General features: G+C 44.8%; 1 protein-coding gene across 8 annotated transcripts in view; it reads left to right on the forward strand.

The window, feature by feature from the left end:
- PAK6 (p21 (RAC1) activated kinase 6) overlaps window positions 1-21,069 on the forward strand; it is a 30,745-nt gene that overhangs the window by 8,087 nt on the left and 1,589 nt on the right. For 3 of the 8 annotated variants that reach the window (XM_053382304.1, XM_053382287.1, XM_053382323.1), the window contains exons 2-9: window positions 765-917; window positions 2,947-3,155; window positions 6,682-7,314; window positions 13,962-14,447; window positions 14,931-15,064; window positions 17,421-17,547; window positions 19,174-19,299; window positions 20,487-20,621. In XM_053382304.1, the coding sequence (XP_053238279.1) occupies window positions 2,952-3,155; window positions 6,682-7,314; window positions 13,962-14,447; window positions 14,931-15,064; window positions 17,421-17,547; window positions 19,174-19,299; window positions 20,487-20,621 (1,845 nt within the window). In that variant the 5' untranslated portion in view covers window positions 765-917; window positions 2,947-2,951. Of the gene's footprint in view, window positions 1-55; window positions 89-121; window positions 377-764; window positions 918-2,946; window positions 3,156-6,681; window positions 7,315-13,961; window positions 14,448-14,930; window positions 15,065-17,420; window positions 17,548-19,173; window positions 19,300-20,486; window positions 20,622-21,069 lie in introns of those variants that run through there. The other 5 variants (XM_053382340.1, XM_053382277.1, XM_053382331.1 and 2 more) reach the window with 3 other exon arrangements.

A 21,069-nucleotide genomic window follows, 5' to 3' on the forward strand; every position in this document is an offset into this window, starting at 1 on the left:
GACAGTTGGGCAGAGAGAGAGAAAGAGAGAGAGAGAGAGAGAGAGAGAGAGAGAGAGAGAGAGAGGACGAGGACTGCTTCAAAGGCTGGTAGTCAGAATAGCTTTCCCAGGGGGGAGTCAGCGTTTTAGGCTAAACAGAACCATTGTTCCTTGTTTTGTACTTGTTCTTCTGGGTGTTATTTTCTATAAATAAATATGTTTAATCGCTTTACATGTCTATGTCTTTTGGTTTGGGGGAATATAGGGTAGCATATCTCACCCCATGCAATGGCTTTGGCTTATATAGTGAATTGTATAAAAGAATAATCTTCGCGCGGTGTATCTGAATAAGTGTGCATCCACACAAAAGCTCATACCAACTTAGTTGGTCTCTAAGGTGCTACTGGAAGGAATTTTTTTTTATTTTGTTGTGGTGTAGTAGTTAGAGTACTGGACCCAGGAGAACAGAGTTAAAATCCTGACTCATGCATGAAGCCCATAGGATAACTTTGGGTCTGTCACTATTTCTCGGCCTAACCTGCCTCAGAGGGTGATTGTACGGATAAAATAAAGAGAAAGAGAAGTATTTATGTCACTTTGAGCTCCTGGGAGAAAAAGTGAGGTATGAATGTAATCATGAATTAACTCAATAGGTGGAGGCAGTTGTGTATTTGTGTGTGTGGGGGGGGAACTTAAGGGGAAGTCTAGACTTGTTGGACAGGTAGGAGCCAGGGTCTTTTAGGGAACCCCTGGGACATCACACCATTTTTGTTTGTATTTTGCAGAGAGCTAAAGAATAGACAGGAATCTCTGGGGAACTTTGGAGAAGTGGAAGCATGAGTGACCTATAGCAAAAAGGAAGAAGCCAAAAGTGTTATGAACTGCCCTCTGCTTGACCATTCCAACTGGTCATTAGAAGAATTAATAACTAAGAATTGGTACCTACATTTGCTTATATCCTCCTCCCTCCATCTTCCTTTTATGTTGTATCTTTTAGATTGCAAACCTGAGGACAGGGACTGTCTAATTACTGATCTTTGTAAATTGTTGTTGTTGTTATTTAATTTTATTGACTTATATACCACCTTATACCCGGAGGTCTCAGGGCAGTTAACTACTCTGGGAGCCATTTTTCAACAGAAGAACAGGGCATATGTTCCTGTGTGTATATCTATGTGTGTATATCTATGTGTACAGTATGTGTGCAGTATGGTACCACAATGTACTGCTTTACAGGGGGACAATGTAAAGTAGGATAACCCAGTAGTGCCAGCACTGTGTCTGGACACTCTGAAATCTAGATGAATGCAAACCTGTGCAGGTGTGTGTCATTGTGTAAGTTTGATATACATTGGACAGGTACATAGATGAGCTAGAATTTATCAACCAGTTTGCTGATCAGAGTGGCCAGCTCATCTCACACACTGTTTGCTAGTTCAGCAGTTTTCCTTTTAAGGTAATCTGGTAAAGGCTCAGTTTGCATGTGACTGAGTGGTTATATGGTTTGGCTAAGTGTAAATGTGTGGATTTCTAGAGAGATTGTGGCTTCTGTGCTTCTCCCCCTGTAAACCACCATGGTACAGCTTGTGGACTACCTTGGTTGCAGCTGGCAGAAGCAGATTTAGGGTAGCATGGTTGGTTCGGTCACAGTGGGAGAATGGAGCACGGGAGGCAGGTGTGTGTATCTGAATGTTGGTGTCACACAGGGTGCTGCTGAAATTTTAGACCCCACGGTCTGCCACTGCAGCTGGAGCAAGAGAAAGCCAGAAACCCAGGTTTGGATGTCACACTAAGCCAAACCATGGATTACCTTGGGCAGCATGGCAGCTGCAGATCTGGGGGAGGAACTCAGCTGCTGTGATCTCCTCTGCAGGAACCTGTGTGTTCACACTAAACCATGGTTTAGTGCAAGATGGAGCTATTCCTCCAGGTCTTTGGCCAGGATTCAGTCTGACTCCCTCTCCCCTTTTATAAGAACTTGCATGAAAGTGGCCTCCCAGTTTTTCTCATGGGTGCATATAAGTTCAGCACAAACAGTTGGGCCTGGTGAGCAGCCCTAATCTGCGGGTTGCCATCTGATTGGGTTTTCTTCTGATCCTGATCTGATTTTAGGATGTATTTTAATTGATTGCCTGATTTTATGTTAATGTGTTATACACTTGATGTTAGCCACTCTGAGCCCGGTTTTGGCCGGGGAGGGCGGGGTATAAATAATAATAATGATGAGGATTAGTGTTATGTGAAAATCAGGTTACCTTTAATCATCACCCCCTTTGTCTTTACCATTTAGATGCTCGTGTTTTGGGTTCCCAACTGTCTTCAGAGAAGGAATGGCTGCTCTCCATCTTTCATGAGCAACATTTGAATCTTGTCCATTTTTAAACCTGTTCATTAATTAAATCTAGGCTCTTTTGTGGGCACTGTGATGTAGTTTGCAGACAAAATGAACTTCCCTCTGAAGTCAGCATGTCACAGTAGTGCAGTATTATAACCATCCAGCTATTACAGACTGCTCTGACCCCAGAAAATAGGGCAGGATGGCAAAGAATACATTCAGAATATGTGGTACATATTTTTGCTTGGAGCTATGGTATTAGCTGTGACGACTGCGATGAACAATATGGAATGCGATCACGTTAGTAAGTGTGACACTGAAGTGTGATGCATAATGCAAATATTGCCAGAAAAGTCTGTGGCTGCTACAGTAGACATTATTCCTACTGAATTTATGCTCTGCCTCTGACCCAAATTCAGAGCAAAAATATCCCAACTGTGGTAGTGAGCAGGCTCAGGAGAGCTCCTTGTGAAGTTGAAGAGCTGTGCAGGCAACTGAAATCTGAAAAGAGAGAAAGCTCTGCATGGGGAATGTGGGTCTCCAGCTGAGCCTTACCGTTGGAACGTGCAACTAGCTTCTTGTATTGTGGTCCAAAAATAAATAAATCAGCTTATTTTATCTTTCTCATCCAGGCACGATGTTCCGCAAGAAAAAGAAGAAACGCCCCGAGATCTCTGCTCCACAGAACTTTGAGCACCGTGTGCATACCTCGTTTGATCCAAAGGAGGGAAAATTTATTGGCCTGCCTCTGCAATGGCAGAATATCTTGGACACTCTGAGGCGGCCCAAACCCGTCGTAGACCCTTCAAGGATCACCCGGGTGCAGCTTCAGCCTATGAAGGTGAGGATGAAATATCTGAACCCAATCATCTGGAATCTGAATTAAATAGTCCCTCCTTTACATTTCAGCTTGTCAGATATGGAGGGGATGTAGCAACTCCCTTATAAAGAATGGTTGCAAGGTGTTGGGATTTTGTAGTTCAGAGACAAGGCAAATAAGAGGTGACATGATAGAAGTTTATAAAATTATGCATGGCATGGAGTAAGTGACTAGAAAAGTTCTTCCTTTTTCTCTTATACGAAACTTGTAGACCCCCAATGAAGCTGAGTGTTGGAAGATTCAGGACAAATTCTTTTATTTTTCATGCAATGCATAGTTGAACTATGGAACCGGCTCCCACAAGAGGAGGTGATGGCCACCAACTTGGATGGCTTTTTAAAAGAATGAGACAAATTCATGGAGGAGAGGGCTACCAGTGACTCCTACCCATGATGGCTTTGCTCTGCCTTCACAGTTGGAGGCAGCAATGCTTCTGAATGCCAGTTGCTGGACACTACAGTAGGGGAGAGGGCTCTTGCTGGTCAGATCCTGCTTGCTGGTTTCCCACAGGCAACTGTTCAGCTACTGTGAGAAGGGGAAGCTGGACTCAATGGCCTATTTAGCGACTGTCCCTTTTCTGTGGAACACGCTTCCTGTTGAGATAGAACAGGCACCTACTATCCACACATTCCGGAAACAATTGAAGACGTCTTTGCTCCAACAGGCTTTCCCAGCTGGATGTTTGCCATGGGTGTCTATTTTATATGGTTTTAGATGTTGACTTTTTAAAACAGTTTTTTTGTGATTAATACATTAGCAACAACTTTCAATGGTATAGGAGCCCTTTTCTCTTTCCCGTCTGGGCACTCTTCATCTCACTTTGGAATTGATGTTGTCCTTTATTTTTCTTTAACTGCCTAGATATAATCTCATTCCATCTTGGGAAAGCATGTGTGAAGCAAACTGTCTCGAAGCCCGTTCTATTGCAGTAACCCAGAAATTATGAATATGTGAGATTATTGTTTGAGAGAGACTGAAGAGGCCAAGCAGTCCCTCTTGAGTGGGCTCCTTGACCTGAGCGTTTGTTTCAGCCGTTTCCTCCCCCCCCCCCGCAACTCTTTTTTTATTAAATTATCACCACATACAGAGCAAGAAGCCCAACCCATCTGCCAGGGCCCGTCTCCTGAGCCAGCTGGGTGGCTGACAGAGCAAGTCAGACTGTTGACAAAAAGCAAAAGAGCACATATGCGTGCCTGCACAAGTAGATGGATGCATTTCCATGGCAGAAGTGGAGAGAAGGAACATCCTAGTCCTAGTGCAGATCCCCATGTTCCTGATAGGGCAGCATATTTGTTCGAGCTTTCCTCTGCCTATTTTAGAATCGCTACCACCAGCCAGAATAAGTAGAGAGAGAGGAAAGAGGTAGTTATGGTTGGGTCATAGGGTGGATGGATCAGGCCTTCCTGACCGATTACGGAGTAGCACATACGCATATGTGAATGCTCTCTGGTAGTCCTCTACCATATTTATATCTATTACAGTGAACTGCATCCTTACATGAGTAAGGGAGTCAGTAGTCAGAAGAAGCTACTGTTTTGACTGCTGCAGTTAATTCAGCTTGTGTTTTATGAAGGCACTGCAGAGATGTTAGCAAAGGGAAGAAATTCTCTTCTCACTCCAGGGGAAGTTTCCCCCCCCCCCCATACGATTGGGAATGGTGCCAGGAGAAGGCATGGGTATTGTATCGGGCCTCCCTGTGGTGAAATAGATGGTGTTAGTTAATAGATTCTTAAGCTTCTTACTTCCTAAGTAAATGAGTTGGCTAAGCTGCAAGGTAGATAAGGTGTGGGAGGGGCAGGTGTCTGGGATGGAGAGACATGTGTGCTATACAGTGGTACCTCGGGTTACATACGCTTCAGGTTACATAAGCTTCAGGTTACAGACTCCGTTAACCCAGAAATATTACCTCGGGTTAAGAACTTTGCTTCAGGATGAGAACAGAAATCGTGTTCCAGCGGCACGGCAGCAGCGGGAGGCCCCATTAGCTAAAGTGGTGCTTCAGGTTAAGAACAGTTTCAGGTTAAGAATGGACTTCCGGAACGAATTAAGTACTTAAGCCGAGGTACCACTGTATTACGTTCCAGAATCAACATTATTTGCACATGGTCACAATATGATTTGTCTCAGAATGGAGCCAGTTTCTGACTGTGCGCGAGTTGGTCGGTGAGAACATAAAGCTATCATTATTATAGATTTAGTATTGCAGATGATTTTCCCCACAGCATTTTGATACATCACTCAGTAAGGGGTAGCAGACAGCTAGAACAAGACTGTGGATTGTATCCAAATAGCTGGTTCATCATGTGTGCATTTACCGTGGCTTAACTCCAAACTCTTCCCTTCTCATATTGTCTGCACAGATTGAAACAAGCCCAGCTCCCTCAGCCCTAAGATTGCTTGAACTGAGCCTCAGATATTACCCCTATTCCATTGTTGTCAAAAATGTGAGTTAGTGGCCAGAGTGGGGAGGGCTGCATTCACCTCACGCCTATTCCAAAATCTCCTAAAGGCTCTCCATGGCTCAAAGGAGACCTGCAGGATGCACTGCTAGAGATATGTCTTTAATGCATGAGCAAGACTTTGGTTGGAGCTGCTGCAGGGTGCCATGGTAGGAGCTGAATGGGTGCATCTCCTCCCCCCTTCCATTAATGCAACTATTGTTGTGTGCTTGTCAATGACTGAACATGGCTCCAGTTTTTAAAACAACTAGCAAATAAAAACAAATAGCAGGAGGCACAAATGTACTGTCTATCTGAGGCGTGGGGGGCGGTGGCTTTGCATGAGGTATATTTCTCAGCACCTTGCCATGTTAAGTATTTTTGTAGGTAGCGCTAAGCCTTTTTCCAATTCAAGTTCAGCATCACACAGTAGATGACCATCTCGGCTGTGAGTCCTGGAAGACCTGCTCCCAGTCTTGCAGGCGCTTTCCACCTACCTGGGAGGGCAGGGCCCTGACGGACTCCAGCTACAAAAACTAGGGTGCTGAACAGAGACTTGGGCTGGGGTGTTGTTTAGGGTTTTCGTTGTGGGGGGAGTTGTTGCTCTCCATTTTTTATATCTTTATTTTAGATCTTGTGATTTATGTGGCAATTGTTCAGTTTGCTTGTGTATTTTAAATGTTTTATTTATTTATGACTACTTTTGTCATGTTGTAGTTATGGGTATTTCTATGTTGTAAACTGCCTTGAGCATGGTTTGAACTGTGGAAAAGTGGCATACAAATAAAATTTTGTATGTAATCTTTATTAAACTTGTATGCCACCCTTCATCTGTAGATCTCAAGGCGCTTCACAGCATATGTACCATATGTATGCATGTAAAGCAGAATGTGCTTCACCCCACAAATCTCTAATTCCAGTGAGAGGTAGGTTCAAGTTACACACTCAATAGTGTCAAAATGCCTGAGAACCTTCTGAATGAATCTTCTGAGAATGCCTGAACAGGTGACCACAGAACGTTAACATAGCTTTTGTTTGTTTTGTGGTAGACGGTTGTGAGAGCCAGTACATTTGAAGTGGAAGGATATATCTCTGGGATACTCAATGACATCCAGAAGCTTTCCCTCATCAGTTCAAATACCCTGAGGGGGAAAAGTCCCACGAGCAGGAGAAGAGCGCAGTCGCTGGGGCTTCTGGGAGAAGATGGACCCACTGACATGTACCTACAGTGTGCGGAACCAGACTGGGCAGACAAATATGGAAACTACCTCAACTGCAATGGCGGGAGCAAGTCCTCGAGACGGCAGACTTTATGGCCAGATTATAAACCTGCATTGGACGGACAGGCTCACTCCAATGGCCTCGTGATGAAAGCGCAGTCTCTTGGCCCTTCAGAATTCCAGGGCGCAAACAGCCGCTTTATCCCACTCTCCTCAGGTTTTCAGCGCCAGCAATACATCCCGGTTCCTGAGGCAAACAGTGAAGATGCTGGAAGGGGATGGAGCTCCGAAGAGCACTACGCTCAGCCTAGCCAGGGGAGCCAAGCTAATTCGAGGCCGCCCGGGGAAGGCAGTCCTGGCTCCAAATCGAGAGACAACAGCTTGAAGAGGAGGCTCTTGAGAAGCGTGTTCCCCTCGTCCAGCGCCTCAAACAAGATCGGAAACAGCCAAACACAGATAAAGGTATGTTTATTTTGTGCCTGAGAGGTACAGTTCTGAAGGTCAATATGGCTTCTAATAGTTTAAAGTTAATGTCAGGCCAGGGCTTATGCTTGCATTATGGAGCAGCTATTGGCCTAAATTTGCACTGATGTTAGACCATCGACACAATCCACAGAGCATGCTGGTATATTCTTTGGCAAACTGTATTTCCCCTTGTTGCCCACAGTACAGCTGTCAAGGGAGCCAAGACAAACAAGCAAATCTATGTCTGCAATCATCATAATCTGCTTGTCAATGTCATTGTCCTTGGCAGTAGTGCAGTGGCGAATTCATGGTGGTCACACCCATGCGCTGTTCTAAGATCATACAGCTTTCTTGGATTAAACAATAATCTTATAATTATATCATAGCCATAATTAAGGATGCATTGCCCCAATCAGTGCAGATCTCCATGTTTTGCCTTTTAGCCAGATCTACTATTTTCTGTGCACATACGTGGGCAAATGATTTGGAGCTCCAACATCCTCTTTGGGAGGGACTTAAGTTGTGTTTTCTGTGAAGTTCTATTGTATGGAGCAGAACTTGCACACCATTCTTTTGAAACTGGAGCACTGTATGCTTTCAGTGTTCCTAGATGCTTAGCTTTGGAGCATGAAGTGACTACAAAGCTCCCCTTTCATGTCCATTGGGTGGCTGTAGGACTCTGGAGACAGGGACCCTGCTGCAGAATAGTATCAAGTCTTGGACAATCCATTACTCTGGATCACTACGCAACTAGTCCTTGGACCCTCTACTTTTCTTCAAAACGTATGTTTCTAGGCCTCATGACGATACGGAAATGCAATGAAATCTGATCTTTGTGTACTAAAGACCCAGTTGTTCCTGAATCTGAGACTACCTATTATTCTTCTCATGGGGAGAAAATAATGATTGGGGCTGAATTTTGAGTGAGAAAATACCCATTGGAAATATGGTGAATGCAGCTGCTTTATCACACCCCTGCCCTCAAATGGCCATTCATTCACGTAAGCTCTCAGGGTTGCATTTGTTTAAGAAAATAAAATGGTAGATCAGTGGTTCTTAAGCAGTGGGCTGGGACCGACCAGGGGGCTTCAGTGTCATTGTCTGCCTCCTTCCTGGCCTGCTCTGCTCCAAGCAACCCAGTCATATTTTTTATTATTATTATTTATTTATTTATTTATTTATTTATTTATTTAGCAAACAAGCTGGGAATACAAAGGAAGGGAAAAAGAGAGGAAAGTTGTTACAGGAGGAAGAAGTGAATGTAGAAGGACTAGAGGGAGGGATGAAAAAAAACCTGACAGGCTGGGGTGCATGTGCTGAAAGTAAGGCACAAGTTGAGTGTGAAAGGAGAATGGGATAAGAAACTACAAGAGATGGGTAAAAATACTTAGAGAGGCAAGTAGGAGTGGGAAGGAAAAAATATAAAAGAAAAAGCCTTCTCCATGTAGAGACACTGGATCAGCAAATTCTGTCTCAATTGAAGAGGCTGAGTCACAATACTTCCAGAGCCAACATCTGTAGTAGCTTGAGGAAAGTTGAGCTATGGAACTCCTCGCAGCAAGGAAAATGCTGTGGTAAAGAATTTATCAAAGATTGATTTGATATTTATGGAAAATTATGCTAGTCATTGATAGGTGGATATGCCAAATGCTGTCTCCATCTGCCGCTTTCTGGTGGGCTTTGCTCCTGTGGCTGGTGGGCCTCAGTCATTTTCCACGGTCTCACCTGAAGGTAGAAAGCTTGAGAACCCCTGTGCTGGAGGCAGGATTCCTGTGACTGCATGAACATCTCCTTTGGCCCCACACAGATCCTTGGCCTTCCTGATGTCTCCCACCTCACACAAACACTGTGCCAATGCCTTTTTTTTACTTTTACCAAAACGGCTTTTATGAAATTAAATGCCTTAGTTACAATTCTAGTTTCATCTCTTCTCTGTATTAAATCAACCTGAGTATAGCTCATGATTTACAGGATTTCTTCAGTAATCACTTTCAGTTTACGGATGCCAGAACAAAATCCCAAACAGAGTTCCCTGTGTTGTTGCACATCAGCTGCTAGTCGGGGAGGCTGAGCAGCCTAAACAAAGCCCCTTCACCTCTAGCCTCTCTGGGGCTTCCTCCGCCCTTTCTGTTGTCTTTTTCTAACTCCATGAGCGTCTCCTCACTAGCCACAAGGACTCTTCAGTCTCGCACCACTTCCTGATATGATTCTATTTATTTCATTATTTTCCGGCACTTCACATATACAGAGTTGTGCGTGAGTAGAACTTGTGTATATGGGGTGTGTGTGAAATGTCTGTAATTTTAAAAATGGCCCTCCTGGCTTTCCCTTCCTCAGTCTGATTCTGAATGGTGCTTTCAGACATCCAGGATTAAAAACCAATTCAGCCTTTAATGCTGTGAGTTCTCTGGAAGCTGGTTGTGCACGACTCCTGCAGTGTCAGCTGGTTGCTGCTATTGACTAACCACGTTTGTTCTGGGCCAGCCAAGAGGAGGAAGCTCAGCTGAAAGTGTGTTGAGTTCTGGCTGACTCAGAACATCTTCATAAATGCAAGAGGATGACACAGCGAGAGCAGATTGCAAGTAGTGAGCGAGTCAGGCTGCAGCCCATGTTAACTTGACCTAGATTGCAGCGTCGCCACTCTTTCTCCTAAAGGGTGTTTGCAGAGCACCTTGAGGCCTCTGCTGGTTTCTCATTCTGGGTCTTTCCTTTCAGTGAAAGGGGAAAAAGCAAAACGGTACAGATCACACAAGTAGGAATTGGTGACTGTCAGTTTCAGTTTCTCTCAGTTTCTCATTTTTGCCCTTTCAGCTTTCCACAGCAGTTTGTGTGTTACATTAAAGTCCTTATGAAAACTAATCATCAGTTAATTTTTGCTGATAGTCAAACCTTGGTTGTCGAATGTAATCCATTCCAGAAGACCGTTCGACTTCCAAAACGTTCAACAATCGAGGCGTGGCTTCCGATTGGTTGCAAGAGCTTCTTGCACTCAAGTGGAAGCCGTGTTGGACATTCAGATTCTGAAAAAAGTTTAAAAAACTGGAGTGTTTACTTCCGGGTTTTCGGCGTTCAGGAGCTGAAACTTTAGAAAATGGAGCCGTTCGAGAACCGAGGTTTAACTGTACAGTGGTACCTCGGGTTACATACGCTTCAGGTTACATACGCTTCAGGTTACGGACTCTGCTAACCCAGAAATAGTGCTTCAGGTTAAGAACTTTGCTTCAGGATAAGAACAGAAATCGTGCTCCAGCGGTGCGGTGGCAGCAGGAGGCCCCATTAGCTAAAGTGGTGCTTCAGGTTAAGAACAGTTTCAGGATAAGTACGGACCTCCGGAACGAATTAAGTACTTAACCTGAGGTACCACTGTAGAGACATATTTGTATGTAATTTTGCCTGATATGCATGTTTCTGCAAAGCAGTTTTACCTAATATAACTCATATAGGATTATATTATTTTCACTAATATGTAGATTTATATGCCCCCTGGTATGTATATTTTTGTTCACATGACATGCCTGGAGAACTGCATTGCAAAATTTGGATTAGCATAGATTTTGAAAGGTATTTCAGTTCGCATATTGTTTCAGAAAGTAAGAATTAGGTGGGTTCATCTTGGGTTAAGAACTTGGGTTCCTTGGGTTAAGAACTTAATTCGTTCCGGAGGTCCGTTCTTAACCTGAAACTGTTCTTAACCTGATGTACCACTTTAGCTAATGGGGCCTCCTGCTGCTGCCGCGCTGCCGGAGCACGATTTCTGTTCTCATCCTGAAGCAAAGTTCTTAACCCGAGGTAATATTTCTGTGTTAGCGGAGTCTGTAACCTGAAGCGTATGTAACCCGAGGTACCACTGTAATATGATAATGAGTATTTATGTTTATACGGCTGCTCACTGCCTTCAGAGAACTTTGTGCATCCTATAAACATTTAAAATAAACAAAAAGAACAAATTTCTATGTTTTTCTAGGCACATGGCTACTTGTGCGTGTGTGTTTTTAGAAAGCTTGACATGGAGAATGGATATTTGGTCTAATCATTAGGAAGGAAGGTCTCTGTGAGCAATGGCACCTCTTTTTTTGGGTGCTCTAGGTTACATAAAACACATCTGTAAAACAAAGCTGGAGGTTTGAAAACACCTTTCCTCCAGGAACGTGTCTCAGCTGGAATAGAAGGATGGTGCAGGTAGAAGACGGGGAAGTAATTTTCAACAAGCAGTTACTTGTAACTGTGTGTGTGTGTGTGTGTGTGTGTGTGTGTGTGTGTGTGTCCAACCCACAATGTGTTACTAAGCAAAATAAATTTGCATTTCCCTGTGTGTGTGTGTACCCACAGAGGTCAATAGGTTAAAAAATAAAAGCTTATCTTAGATAGTTCACTATGTACAGTCAAGGTGGAGTATAGGTGCTGGGAAAACAGGAAAACTTCCTCTCCTCTCTATTATATTCCGTATTAGCTTGTCAAAGCCACACCTCCTTAAGGTTAAGGCCACTGACTTTCAGCTACTTAATAAGGACAGCATTTGAACCTAGAAAAAGAAGCTTGCGACTCAGTCTGGGCCCACAGTGGATGTACTTCTTTAATCCCCCACAGACACTACTTTCTCCAGCCCAGCTAACCAAAGGGCTGCTTTCCAATGCATCTGTGTCTTGGCTGCCACTTTACCTGTCCATATCCTGAGAGGTTTCAACTGATTCGAATCTCTTCCCTCACCAAGCCATGAAATGCATATTTTCTCAGTTGGGCCTACCTCACAGGGTGGTTGTGATTATAAAACGAAGTAATCCCCCATCTACACCACCCTGAACTACTTGGAGAAGAAGTGGGATGGGATAGAAATGTAAATGATAGCAACAACGTTCATCTCATGTGGCTCTCTATTAATTTAGGTGTTTCAAGCCAAGCTGTAGCAAACTGCTGATCTTCTAGAACTCTTTTCCTCTTAGGTCGGGCTTATGTTGTGTTCTGTCATAAAGTAAGGCTGCTTCTCTTCAGTAGTGGCCTGGGGGATTCTTGTATTCTTCAGGAAAGAAATCTAACTTCTTTTGAAATAACCCAAAACCAATGCAATAAAAGCATTAATGCTGTACTACTGCAAGTCGCTGTGCCAGTGACGCGAGGATCACTTACATTTATTGAAACTCTCTGGGCATTTTTCCCAAGAGAACGCTGGTATTATGGCCAATGTTCCAATTTGGGTAATTACATTTTCTTTTATTTGACTCTCTCACTGCATCTTCACTTGGGTTCTTAACAGAGCACTTTTCATCCGTCAATCTTAGATCCGTTTACAAAGTGGCCAAAAGTATTTATTCACTTTTTATGGATGGGGGTGGGGATAGATACTCTGGCTAGCATTGGCTCTTGCAGATCTCAGGCAAAGAGAGGTCTATCACTTAATTTTTAAGAGTATGCTTAGAGTTGTGTTTTGGTTTTTTTTTTGGTTGGTTGCTGCCTTGAAGAACAGATAATGTTGGTTGTTTTTTTTTAGGAAGAGCTAATGACTGGTTGATTTGTTTTCATACAGATACTAGAAGTGTGAAATGTTTTGTTGCATGGAATCAAATTGTTTAAGTTTCCAGTGTGCATGTTTTGAAAAGTCAACTAGCTTTAACAAATAAAACTGAGCAACTATGTATTTTTAATGCATTGTGAGTGTTCTTGCAACTTGTTTTCAAGGGGTGGGGGCATGTTCTTAGCCTTCTCTGGATGTCTACAACAAGCATTTACCCTTGTTGTAGTTCTGTCATCACCAAACCAGTTTTTCAAGAGGTTTGCAGCATGTTAGAAGGTGCCTCGGAAAACACAAATCTCCCCTTTCCAAGCATAACCAGCACTTTGCTGATAGAGATGTGTACATTTGGTGTGGTGTGTCACTGTAAATCAGTGACCTCATTCACATGTCATGGTAAACCATACTTAACCATTTCCTGTGAATTCACCTGTCTGAGCCTTTTCACTCATCCCTGCTAGCGTGGAAAGGAAACAAACTGCTGACTTAGTGTTACATCTAAACAAGAGATTGCAATTTGTATCACACCAAAGAAATCACAACCAGTAAGCTAAGAACCATTTGGGCTTGTTTGTTGCTATTACAAACTTCATGTAGTTCATCCTGAAACAGCCTTGGGTATAGTTTTTCATTTTTCAAATTGCAGAGGAGCAGGAGAATCTGGCTGCCCTGTGGACATCACACAAGGTCACAGATCTCCCCTGGTCTTGCTGTGCATGCCAGCCACAGCGGGAAGGGAGAGATAAGCAAAGTGCTGTGACTGGGCCTGATGCATTGGGTGCGGGGGCTTGCCTGGGATCAGCCCCACCTCGCCCTCAGAACACACCACTTGTGGCTTTTTGCTGGCTACCAACCATGGGGCTCATGCCAGTGATACTCCTGCTTGCCTGCCCATTCAGCAGGTGGGATGAAGAGCTTTGCATCACTTCACAGGTAGGAGCCAGTGGAACCCAGCAGGGCTGGACCAGGGGACCCTTCCACCCAATCCATGCCCTCCATCCCAGGGCAAAGCAGGTTCAGATTGCACCCTTAAGCAATTAACGATTCAACAGAAATTCATTTGAGAAATGGACTGAAATTTTGTAAAACTGACTTGATAGCCCTCCTAATAATGCCATTTTCTCCTGCTCTCCTCCAGCCCAGTCCTTTCTACCGACCGCCACAGCACTGGGGTTCACCGCACAGCCCTGCTGCCAAGTCCCAGTCCCTTCCCTCGGACCAGCCAGCGCCAGAGTATGCTCGGATTTCAGAAGCTGGGACCCCTCAGAAATCCCCGACCACAGAGACTGCAGCGGCCCTGCCTCCAGGCCGGCCGTCGCCCGCGGGGTCCCCCCGGAACAGACACACCCAAACCAGCTCCAGCAACCTCCACCTTCCCTTGGACTCGAAAGCCCAGCCATCCAGCGAGGATCCAGTTGTCGTCACTCACGAGCAGTTCAAAGCTGCTTTGAGGATGGTGGTGGACCAAGGCGACCCCAGGACGATGCTGGAAAACTATGTTAAGATTGGGGAGGGGTCTACAGGTATTGTCTGCATTGCACGTGAGAAGCATTCTGGACGGCAGGTGGCAGTGAAGATGATGGACTTGCGGAAGCAGCAGCGACGAGAGCTCCTTTTCAATGAGGTGACTAGATGAGGGAAGAGATGAATGAGATGGCAAGGAATACTGAATGGGGTGGATCCAGATTTAAGTTAGCTGAGCTTTAGTCCACTGAAATCAAAGGGATTTGAGTTAGACATGACTAAATTGCCCTAGTGATTTCAATGGGACTAAAACATGCCTAACTGGAACCAGTCCTGTATTTCTAAAGGCAGTCGACAAAGCGAATATGGGCCAGATTACAAAAGAGGGTGATAGTAGCTAGTATAGAGTAGGGAGATGAATGAAGACAGTGAATATTCCAGGCAGGCCATTGATCTGTGGCGTTTGGGATGTAAATGTTTGGGGTTTATTTCTGATGTTGTGTGGTTGCATCGTTTGGTGATCCAGTTTGCTTTGTGCAAACTGGAAAGTCCCATTGCGCACACAGAAATCCTTGCACTGATAGTTACTTTGCACTGCACTGGATGCAAGCTTCAGTTCCATGTCTATCTGCATCTTTCTCAGGTGGTGATAATGAGAGACTACCAACATGACAATGTGGTGGAGATGTACAAAAGCTATCTGGTTGGTGATGAGCTCTGGGTGCTGATGGAATTTCTCCAGGGAGGAGCCCTCACGGATATTCTGTCCCAAATCAGGTAGGTTAAAAAACAAACTCATTTCTTCCCACCTTTCCTGCCTAAAATATCATAGAACTATAGAATTGGAAGAGTCCCCGAGGGTCATCTAGTCCAACCCCCTGCAATGCAGGAATCTCAACGAAAGCATCCATGACAGATGGCCATCCAACCTCTGCTTAACAACCTCCTGAGGGAGACTGTTTCACTGTCGAACGGCTCTTACCAACAGAAAGTTCTTCCTGATGTTTAGTTGGAAACTCCCTTCTTGTTACCTGAAGTCATTAGTTTGGGTTCACCACCCTACCCTCTGGAGCAGGATAAAACAGGCTTGTTCCCTCTGCCATGTGACAGCCCTTTAGATATTTGAAGATGGCTATCCTATCTCCTCTCAGTCTCCTCTTAAAGATGTCTTGATCTGTGGATAAAAAGGTAAAGGGTAAAGGGACCCCTGACCATTAGGTCCAGTCGTGACTGACTTTGGGGTTGCGGTGCTCATCTCACTTTATTGGCCGAGGGAGCCAGCATACAGCTTCCGGGTCATGTGGCCAGCATGACTAAGCCACTTCTGGCAAACCAGAGCAGCGCATGGAAATGCCGTTTACCTTCCTGCCGGAGCAGTACCTATTTATCTACTTGCACTTTGACGTGCTTTCGAACTGCCAGGTTGGCAGGAGCAGGGACCGAGCAACGGGAGCTCACCCCGTCGCGGGGATTTGAACCGCCAGCCTTCTGATTGGCAAGTCCTAGACTCTGTGGTTTAACCCACAGTGCCACCCGTGTCCCAGTCTCCTCTTAGCCAGGCTAAACATACCCAACCTTGGGCCAGTAACCGTCTCTCAGCCTGATCAATCTCAATGGGTTGTTGTAAGAATAGAATGACGAAGAACCATGTAAATTGGCTCGAGATACTTGAGGAAAGGCAGGATACGGATGTAATAAGTAAATGATAGTTTCCGTCAGAGCATAAGACAAATTCATGGACCATGGGGCTATCAAGAACTACTGGCCCTGGTATCTGTGTCTTATCTCCACTGTCAGAGGCAGCATATCCCTCTGAAAGCCAGTTTCAGGAGAGCACAAATAGGGCGTTGTGCTGTTGCTTCTCATAGGCATCTGATTGGCCACTGTGAGAATACATAAGAACGCAGTCCAATAAACACAAGGTCCCATCAGCCACACCCAGAAAGCAGCCACTGGGAATGAATAGGCCTAGCAAGATCAGTAATGTAAATAAAAACACAAAGAGGGATAATTGCTTTCTGTCGCAAGCTGCCCCCTCCCAGGATTTGTTGAGCTCAAGTTCTACAGTGTTAGGATTTGCTAATAAATTCTACATTGGCAGTTTCCCGCTGGTGCAATGTATAAAGGTGATATTGTGTGACTCCAGCATGCTGCCCCAATCTGGTTTGCTTGCACAAAACTTACATGGGGGTTAGACTATATCTTGCCTTTATTGAGCATTTGTTCCCATTTGTTCGAGGGGAGGTTATATGACAATGAGCATTCATCCGGATTTCCTTGTGGGGTGTTTACAGTATATGTCTTCCATTAATCATTTGTTCATCCCGCACTTTTCAGTGCGTTTCTCTACTTTCCTACCCCTCCTCCCAAAAAAATCTATTTCTTTTTTACAGTGCATTTGTTGTGCTAGGGCCACAGAGCACTTTAATTTGTTTTAATTATGGATAGCTCTGTTGGTTAGAGGGTGGTGCTGATAATGCCAAGGTTGCAGGTTTGATCCCTGTATGGAACAACTGCATATTCCTGCATATTAGGGGGTTGCACTAGATCAGGGGTAGGCAACCTAACACCCTGGGGCCGGATTTGGCCCAATCGCCTTCTCAATCCGGCCCGCGGACGGTCCGGGAATTAGCATGTTTTTACATGAGTAGAACGTGTGCTTTTATTTAAAATGCACCTCTGGGTTATTTGTGGGCATAGGAATTCGCTCATTTTTTCCCTTCAAAATATAGTCTGGCCCACCACATGGTCTGAGGGACAATGGACAGGCCCACGGCTGAAAAAGGTTGCTGACCCCTGGACTAGATGATCCTCAGTGTCCCTTCCAACTCTTCAATTCTATGATTCTATGAATCCTTCCCACAAAATTCTGGAATTCTGCAAGCGTCTTTTGTATATGAAACTTCCACATAGCTATTCCAGTCACTGCAGGCCCCGTACTTCATGGATTTGTCTAATCCTTTTCTAGATCGATGGTTGTGGCTACCACCATTCCATTACAAGCTCCGATACTCTGGACGGAGCAGGAAGTTCACTTAAACCTCATGCCATCAGACATAATTGGATATTTAATTGCTTCTGCTCTATGAAAGAAAATGACTTCCGATTTTTTTATTTTTGCTTCTTGTTCCAGGCTGAATGAAGAGCAAATTGCTACAGTGTGTGAGTCAGTCCTGCAGGCACTGGCTTACCTGCATTCCGAAGGTGTGATTCACAGAGACATTAAGAGTGACTCCATTCTCCTGACCCTTGATGGAAGGGTAAGAATTCCTTCACAGTTTGGGCTCTTCTCTCTCCTCCCTGACAACGCTTTGCAAAGCCCTCTCTCCAGCTCCCCTGTGCCATAGCAGGTTTTGTGCACTGAAAGTCACAAATTCATTCCGTAGTTTAAGATAGATTTCAGGCCCACGGTGGACATCCATTCCACATGAATTAGCAATTGCAAATGGCTTTAAAAAGTAAATTGCAAGCGCCTTTGGGAGGCATCCAGATCAAGAACCCAGTGTATGTGGTGGGATTAGGGGACTTTAACTCTTGGCCTTCCTGTGTTCCCAGTCCAGATTGGGCCTTCTGTACCTGCATGGCATGGGGCGCACACCTCCCATTGGAGCAAGTGGGGTTCCCCCCACTGCCAAGAAAATAGCAGGCAGCAGAGGGCCCAGTCCAGATTTGAACCCCAGCAGGAGGGGTCAGGCCAAAGGTTGATGCCCCATTCCCTCTGCGGCGGGGTCCCAATCGGATCAGGCCTCTCATGCCCACACTTGACCTTTAGCAATTGCCTGGGGGTCTTTTTAACCTCATAGATGATGTCTTGTCTACTATGGTCCTCAGGCAGCAATTTGGGCAAGACTTTTGCCCAGGGGCAGCCAATGTGATGAAGCTCCAGACATCTTGGGCTACAACTCCCATGATTCCTGGCAGCCCTGTTTCGGGAAGTTTTTAATGTTTGAAGTTTTATTCTGTTTTTAATGTTCTGTTGAAAGCTGCCCAGGGTGGAGTAGAAATAAATAAAGAATTATTATTATTATTATTATTATTATTATTATTATTATTATTATTATTACCATGCTGCTTGGAGATGATGGGGTTTTTAGTCCACAACATCTTAGTCCAAGTTGGCTACCCCTGCTTTTGTCTGAGGAGTCGGATATTCTCCTGCTGCTCAGCATAGACAGCACTAGGCTAGCCAAGGGTTTGTCAAACCTTGGTTCCCAAATGGGTCCGTTTCAGTTCCTGAACGCTGAAAACCCAGAAGTAAATGCTCCGGTTTTCAAACGTTTTTCAGAAGTTGAACGTCTGACACGGTTTATAAGCAATAAGCTCTTGCAACCAATCAGAAGCCGTGGCTCGGTTGTCGAACATTTTGGAAGCTGAACAGGCTTCCGGAACGGATTTCGTTCGACAACCGAGGTTTGACTGTAATTAAATATATTCACTTTTTGCCCCCTTTACACCTCCTACTCCTGCAACCCAGGCATAGGAACCAACTCCTAGGGCAGGCACCCCCAACCTTCAGCCCTCCAGCTGTTTTGGACTACAATTCCCATCATCCCTGACCACTGTTAGCTAGGGATCATGGGAGTTGTAGGCCAAAACATCTGGAGGGCCGCAGGTGGGGGATGCCTGTCCCTTTGGCCCTCCCAATAAAATATTTGAGGGGCTTGCCCCCCCAGTTGATGGGCATTGCTATTCAAATGGTGTGCATGTGCTGTGCCTTTTGATTATGTGGGGTGGGGCTTACCTGTCCCCACCCCACCCCAACATTTAAGTTGGCATCCCTGGACCCAGGCTACCTCCAGGTTTTCCTACAACCTGCTTTATTTGCCCCTTTGCCCCATTTTATTTTCCTGGTAACTTTAGGGTAACGTTTTGCTTCTTTGGGATAGGTGAAACTCTCCGACTTTGGCTTCTGTGCTCAAATCAGTAAGGACGTCCCCAAAAGGAAGTCCTTAGTGGGGACACCGTACTGGATGGCTCCGGAAGTTATTTCAAGGTCTCCATACACCACAGAGGTAACTATCATTCCTGGACTGCAAAAGAGGCAGCAAATGAGCAGGACATATCCATTTAAACCTGGCTTATGATGCTTTCTGAAACCAATGCCTTGACATACATAGGTGTATCTGACCTAGCATGCCTCAGTGTTTCCTGCTCTCTGCTACGTTACTTGTGAAGTGTGTGGCCCACCACGATGGGAACCGTGCTTGATGGTAGGATGCAAGAATCTGGATTGCGTTGCTTTTGCGTTAATTCCAGCAGCACTTACATCTCCACCCCAGTGAAAGGTTAGCATGAATATAAAACTGCTCTCACAGCTTTGGAAGTCTAAAAGTAGCAAAGTCAAGCCCAAAAATCCAGATTAAACATGGAAATACAGTGGTGCCTCGCAAGACGAAATTAATTCATTCCGCGAGGCTCTTCGTATAGTGGTTTTTTCGTCTTGCGAAGCAAGCCCATTGACAGCTTAGCGGATTAGCGCTATTAGCGGTTTAGCGGCTTTTAGCAATCAGCTGTTAAGCGGCTTATCAGCGGATCAGCTGATAAGCGGCTTAGCGGCTTAGGAAAAGGGGGGGGGGAGGAAAAAAACCCGAAGGAACTCGCAATACTTTTTCGTCTTGCAAAGCAAGCCCATAGGGAAATTCGTTTTGCGAAGCGCCTCCAAAACGGAAAACCCTTTCGTCTAGCGGGTTTTCCGTCTTGCGAGGCGTTCGTCTTGCGGGGCACCAGTGTAGGCAACTTTCCTATTTAACAAAATATGATTATTTATTATTATTATTCTTTAGCAGAACTTGGAAGTTTTGGATGAGTGAGTTTGTGTGAAAAAGCAAAGAGGAAAGGTAATGACAGTCCTAAGAGGAACATCGTGAAGCAATGCTTTTGTGCTATAATTTGGAGGTTTGATGAGTCATTTAAGATATCACAGGGGGGAAAGAGCTGTTTTTGGACTCCAACTCCTATCAGCTCCAGCCAGTGCAAGTCTACCCAATAGTCAAATATGATGGGTATTGGAGTCCAACAACATCTGGGCAGCCACAGTTTTCCCACTCCTGATTCAGCCTTTCAGGTTCTTTGCTGATATAAGGCCCCCAGTACCTCTTTGCTAGTCTGCTTCACAGGTAAGAAGTTCTGTAAACGCCAGAGGACCATGGGGTATCTTTCTACAGGCCATCTGTACTGATGCAATATTTTGCTTCTGCAGGTAGACATCTGGTCTTTGGGAATCATGGTGATCGAGATGGTGGATGGAGAACCCCCTTATTTCAGCGATTCTCCAGTCCAAGCAATGAAGAGGCTCCGTGACAGCCCTCCTCCCAAAATAAAGAATTCTCATAAGGTCAGTCAGTTTGTAAGACATGTCACAGCCAGGTACTTCATAGCATCTGATTGTACACGGAAAAAAACCAGTATAGGTGGTTGCTTATGATAATCTCACATACGTCTTATGTAGCAGATCTGCAAAGTGAAACAAAGGCACGTGTTATTAGCATGCAAGGTAATATACATGGATTTGCCCTATTTTTCCCCTGTGTGGAAGTTCTTTCCATGTTGAAGGATCTTGTGATATTTGAAACTGCCATGCAGAACATTTAAGTGCAGCTCCTGCTCCCTGAAAATTGCGCCATAGAACCCAAGTACAATTGAGCTGTTGCTTTATGATAGTTGCATCCTTTGTGTCTATGTATCTCACCTTTTATACTGACTACAGTGGTACCTTGGGTTACATACGCTTCAGGTTACAGACTCCGCTAACCCAGAAATAGTACCTCGGGTTAAGAACTTTG

Source organism: Podarcis raffonei, chromosome 1 (genome assembly GCF_027172205.1).
Source record: "Podarcis raffonei isolate rPodRaf1 chromosome 1, rPodRaf1.pri, whole genome shotgun sequence".
Taxonomy (NCBI): domain Eukaryota; kingdom Metazoa; phylum Chordata; class Lepidosauria; order Squamata; family Lacertidae; genus Podarcis; species Podarcis raffonei.